Source organism: Sinocyclocheilus rhinocerous, unplaced genomic scaffold, assembly GCF_001515625.1.
Source record: "Sinocyclocheilus rhinocerous isolate Xijiao unplaced genomic scaffold, SAMN03320098_v1.1 scaffold43, whole genome shotgun sequence".
NCBI classification, from domain to species: domain Eukaryota; kingdom Metazoa; phylum Chordata; class Actinopteri; order Cypriniformes; family Cyprinidae; genus Sinocyclocheilus; species Sinocyclocheilus rhinocerous.
This window is the reverse complement of record NW_015628370.1, coordinates 1195159-1200671: the sequence shown is the minus strand read 5'-3', so window position 1 is coordinate 1200671 and position 5513 is coordinate 1195159. Positions and strand designations below refer to the sequence as shown.

Genomic DNA, 5513 nt, shown 5'->3' with positions numbered 1-5513 from the left:
AAGCATCTTTTGCTTTAATTACAGCCTTTAGTCTGTTGGGATTTGTCTCTACTAACTCTGCAATATTTGCCCGCTCTTCTTTGCAGAACTTAAGTTCCGTTAATTTGATGGTGAGTGTTTGTGGACTCCGCATCACCCTGTAGCGCCATTTTGGAGAATATCAGCTGGATGTAAACAGCGTGTGCTGTTCTGTATCAGCTGCGTCACATGGATACGTTGTTTTCGTTCAGAGCTCCAGTCCCTGCTACAGAGAAACAGCCCATAACAGGACATCTCCAGCTCCATGCTTTACTGTAGGAATGCTGTTATTTGGATGCTGAGCTGTACTAGATTTCTGTCAGACATATTGTTTGATGTTGGGGCCAAATAATTCAATTTTAGTCTCATCTGCCTCAGAATCCTTAAAGGGATAGTTCACCCAAAAATGAAAATGCTGTCATTAATTACTCACCCTCAGGGGCGTAGCCATCATTTCAGAAGTGAGGGGGACAGAAAACCCCTGATGTCACATGGATTATTTTACCGATCTCCTTGCTATGTTTCTGGACCTTGAACGTGGTAGTTACCTTGCTGTCTATGGGAGGGTCAGACAGCTCTCAGATTCCATCAAAAATATCTTAATTTGTGTTCCAAAGATGAACGAAGGTCTTACGGGTTTGGAACGACATGAGGGTGAGTAATTAATGACAGAATTTTCATTTTTGGGTGAACTATCCCTTTTAATATGTGTGTTTTGGCAAAGCTCAGTCGTGACTGCATGTGGCCTTTCTTGAGGAGTGGCTTTTTTCTCGCAACCCTCTCTTTTAAAAAGAGCATTTTATAATAATGTCAAATGAAATGTTTTACCTTAAAGTACTGTACATTTCAAATCATTATGTATTAATAATCTTTTTTGTGTGTGTGTTTTAAAGAAGTACACTTCATTTTGATTTGCTGACTAACTTAAAGCACATGTAAAGTACCTGATTAAAATGAACATGTGCTTAAGTCCTATTTAAGTGGCCAAAAAAATGCTAACTGAAAAAGCAAATTTGCTAAAGCTTTAATTATTTGAAGTGTATTATTTCTGTAAAAGCATGCTAAAATGTATTTTAGCATGGGCAATGTTACAAAGGGATTGAAACAACTACATAGAAAGAATAACTACATAAATACAGAGCACATAATCAGTCTGGGAGAATGACTAATGTATCATAAACACGTAATTCTCAATAGCATCTTTTCAGACACGTGTGATGTTAGCAGTGTTAACAAGCAGACTGCGGACCGATGAGCTCCATATGAGTAAAGCAGCACCAAACAGCACACTTCAGAGCGCAGGCCTCTCATTTGTCCTCACAGTGAGGGGTCCTGCAGGCCTTCCTCTCATCGCCTGTGTGCCGAACACACTCTCTAGAGCGTATTTAGAAGACACACTTGCCAGGAAGACAGAGGTAAAGACCCAGTGAAGCTATTATGAATGGGGATCAACACAGGCAGGCTGCCACGTGTGTGTGTGTGTGTGTATACCTACTTAACCATATTTTGGGGACAGATTTGTACCCAAAAGTGAGCTCAGGTGCACACACACACACACACACACATCACATGTTTACTTAGCTATCTAAATGGGGACTCTCCATAGGCGTAATGGTTTTTATACTGTACAAACTGTATTTTCTATCACCCTACACCTAAACCTACCCCTTAAAGAAAACGTTCTGCATTTTTACAATAAAAAAAAAACGTTGTTTACTTTATTTTTATACCAGTTTTATAAATGAGGAATTAAGCTTTGTCATTTCAGTTTTCTCACTGGTGTCGGGATCAGTTGCTTTTTTTTTTTTTTTTGAGATATGTTGACCATGTGTCACACAGATCTGCAGATTGTAACGAAGCGCTGTGAGAGACTGAAGCTCATCGCATGCTGTGAATCTCTATCTCTCTATTACAGCATTCACCCAACTCACACGCTTTATCTGGATTCATGATCATCTTCCACCTGCTGTCCAATTTACTGAAACCGCACGACTGATTATGCACCACTCAAATTAATATTTCATCAAGATGTGTAACTATAAACATGAAGTAATAGAACTGTAAGAAGAACTGAAGTGGCTAAACATATTTTTGTAAAGAAAGACCTGAAAAAGCTTGTATGTTATCAGACTGTTAACGTATAATGCCTAATTTAGACAGAATAAATGCTAAAATGTATTTTGAACAAGCAAATATTTAAAACCTGCTATTAATACTGAAATGTTTCATAGGAAATAACCATTGAAACCAATTAACAGTTAAGTCATTTTTATAAAAATTTTTCTCCTGTTTTTCTGTTAGATTTTAATAATTAAGAATTGTAATAATTTTTATTCCTTTGGGTTGTTTATAGAAGAACTTCAGTGAACTGTTAATTACGTTTTATTCACATGCATCTTCTTAAAATGACTGTTATTATTGTATTTAACCCAGCATTTTTTTAGAGTGTAATTGTGCTATTTTGTTGTTGTTGTTCTTTCAAGATTTGTATACAAAGTCATTTGAACAAACCAAATGTAAATAATATGATAAGCATTTAAGAAAAATGCAAGGGAAGTAAACACTACTGACAAAAGTTTGACAGAAAAAAAAACTTTAATTTATTATTAAAATGACATAAATAAAACTCACCGAGAGTCCAACAAATACAAATAGATAGATATGTACAAATGATTTCTCTATAGGACGGATTGCAGACAAAACTACAGGGTCACTTTTCAAACTAAACAGCAAAGAGGAGGTCAGCCCCGAGTAGGACACCGAGGAACCGCGCAGGAACTGAGACGTCAGGCCGCCCGTGATGGACCCCGACGCTGAGCCCGAGGGGGTGAGGCTCGTCCCCGCGACCGACCACAAGCTTGGGTACTGGCTGGAACGCAGAAACCGCCCGGTTAGCCAGTGAATCTACTATTAAACATGTCTTTGTTTAGATGTAGGAAGCACTGACCTGGTGTTGGAGGTAGTGTTGGTGGTGTGGGCCAGGGTGCCCATGCCACTGGAGTTGGGTATCTGCAGGGCCGACCAGCTGTCGTGAGAAGCAAGACTTCCGGAAGAGTTGTCCATGTAGTTATCTACAAGAAAACACAAGAACTAGATCAATGGAAAGCAATGGATCAACATATACAATAAAAACCATTCTGGTCAGAAACTACACTCTTAGAAATTAGGTTAAAAAAGGGGGTTTTCACAGTGATTTTGAACCATTTTGGGTCCTCAATGAACCGTTCAGTGATTTTTCTCAGTGTGAAGAACATTCTAAAAATCCAAAGAACCTTTTGTGGAATGGAAAGATTCCATGGATGTTTGAGGTTCTTCATGGAACTATCGATGGCAATGAAGAAGCTTTATTTGTAGGGGTGCATAATGGACTGGCACATGTATCAGAGTTCATTTGCTCTTACTGCTGGTCGTGCTGCGGTGGGGGTAATGGCTGGGATACGGAGCAGCTCTGTGGTTCCTCAGGCTGGAGTATCTCTCGCAGTACGAGCCAGAGGAGTGAACGGGGGCCCCATTGAACTGAGGAGGGCTGCTGCTGGGGCCCATAGGGCCGTTACTGGGCAGGAACCAGCCACCAACTGTTGGAGGAAGACATGCGTGTTAAATGTGCTGTAAAACAATGTTTTAATTGTTCGTGAAGTTTACTTACGTTGTGAGTATCCAGATTGCTGGTTGTCAGTGCTGTGGTCTGGGACATCCTTGTGATCACTTCTGTTGACGTGACAGCAAATAATGTCCAGTTGCAATAATGTTAATAAGTACATAATACAATCTTACTGAATGGCTTTTACAGAGAAATTATGTCTAGTGATTGTATTTTTTATTGTACCTTTCTTTGGCGTCCAGGAATGCTTTGGCAAATGGGTTGTGCTTGATCTTCAGAGCTGTGATCTGAAAATGAATTCGAGGAAAATGTTCTTCATGCAACATTTTAAAAGGCTGAGGATGCATCTCAGGCTTTATTCAACAAACACTCACCTCTTCATTCTGATAAGCCGTGACTGCAATGAACTGAGTGTCGGGAAAAGACTGACTGCTGATCATTTTCTGGATCCCACCGACTTTCACTATGTGAATCCTGGGCTCGTATTTGTGCAAGGAGTTCAACATAATCTAAAAAAGAAGAAAAATAAAAAAAAATTATTTCATAAGCTATCTACGGAAAATAATTTAATATTTTAAATAATTAAATCAAGCATTTCAACTACTAACACAAACTGTATACGTTTTTAATTATTTATTTAATGGTTGAGAACTAAAGAGTTTCATTACCTGTCCGCCTCCATTGAGTTTATTGGAGAGTTTGACTTTGCTGAAGGAGATGGGCGCTTTCATCCAGTGCGCGCCGAAGTTGGGTGAGTCTGGATGGATGTAGACGCAGCTCGGGCTCTGAGGCTCGGGTTTCCCGCCCGGCACCCATTCACCGTTCACATATTTCCACCGATTATTATCGGCCGCTACAAAGTCCAGCAGGACCGAGTACATTGCATTGGGGTCCAGACCGGTGACACTGGCTTTGAGCACGGGAAACATTCGCCTAGAAGAGGAGACAAAGATTGGTCAAAGACATTTTAACAGAATTCACATGAATGAACTCGACGGGAATAATTATCGACGCGACAAAACTAGACCGCTAATAAATGATCGCAACCACAGCGACTTTAGCGATGACTGACTAAAGTCTATCGGAATTTCACTGACTCTCTTCATGATTTTTTTTTTTATGTTAGATTAGGAGCATTAATGAAAAAAAAAAAAATGCTAAAATATTTTCTTTAATTAAAAGGAAGTGTTTTAGTGCATCTGTCGTCAAATCTCAATTTACCTTCCAGTCTTAGTGACTATCATTTCATTAGTGAGCTCTTTAAATTTACTCCATAGCTCCGCGTCTTCTAGGGAAAGTTTAATATCCCGCTCGAACGCGTCGCCTTTCTCGCTGCCCTCCTGAAACTCGCTCTTCACGGCGCTCAGGAGGTGCTCCAGGCGCTGGTCGGGACTCGAGGAAGACATATTTCCGATCAATTGAGATAAATCCGAAAGCACTAAATCCCGTGGGGTTGCGATGCTTTGACAGCGCGTCTCAATCTGCGCTTTTTTAACGCGCCCGGAGCCTTTTTAAAGGCCCGATACTGAGCTCCTGCTGTTACGGGGCGTGACCCGAAGGCGAGACCAGGCCCATCGAGCCCTAATAGCGCCCGATAATTTGTCGCCACAAAACGGAAAGTATTTTTGACTTACATAGAGGCCCATTACAAAGTGTTGAAGTGTTTGAAAGTCTATAGTCAATGAAAACGTTTAAGATACAGGCAAATAATTAAGTAAAAAGAGGAAAATTACATTATGAACAAAGTATAAGCACAAATGTAATAATTCATTAATTTGCTCTGTTTTTGAAATTTTCGTAGAAATTGTTCTCATTTATTGGGAATAGGCTAGTTTAAATACATTTCTTATATTTTTACATATTTGCGTTATTATTGTCATGATTTCGCATTTTC

At 39.7% G+C, this 5513-nt stretch overlaps 1 protein-coding gene across 1 annotated transcript in view; it reads right to left on the bottom strand.

Annotated features, from left to right (window-relative positions):
* Positions 1 to 5045, bottom strand: part of tbxta (T-box transcription factor Ta) — a 5577-nt gene extending 532 nt beyond the window's left edge. Inside the window, exons 1-8 of the mRNA XM_016549395.1 lie at positions 4841 to 5045; positions 4288 to 4552; positions 3994 to 4128; positions 3845 to 3906; positions 3665 to 3726; positions 3420 to 3593; positions 2966 to 3089; positions 2742 to 2887 (exon numbers count right to left, since the gene is read on the bottom strand). Of these exons, the coding sequence (XP_016404881.1) occupies positions 2742 to 2887; positions 2966 to 3089; positions 3420 to 3593; positions 3665 to 3726; positions 3845 to 3906; positions 3994 to 4128; positions 4288 to 4552; positions 4841 to 5025 (1153 nt within the window). The 5' untranslated portion in view covers positions 5026 to 5045. The remainder of the gene's footprint in view (positions 1 to 2741; positions 2888 to 2965; positions 3090 to 3419; positions 3594 to 3664; positions 3727 to 3844; positions 3907 to 3993; positions 4129 to 4287; positions 4553 to 4840) is intronic.
* Positions 5046 to 5513: the final 468 nt, after the last annotated feature.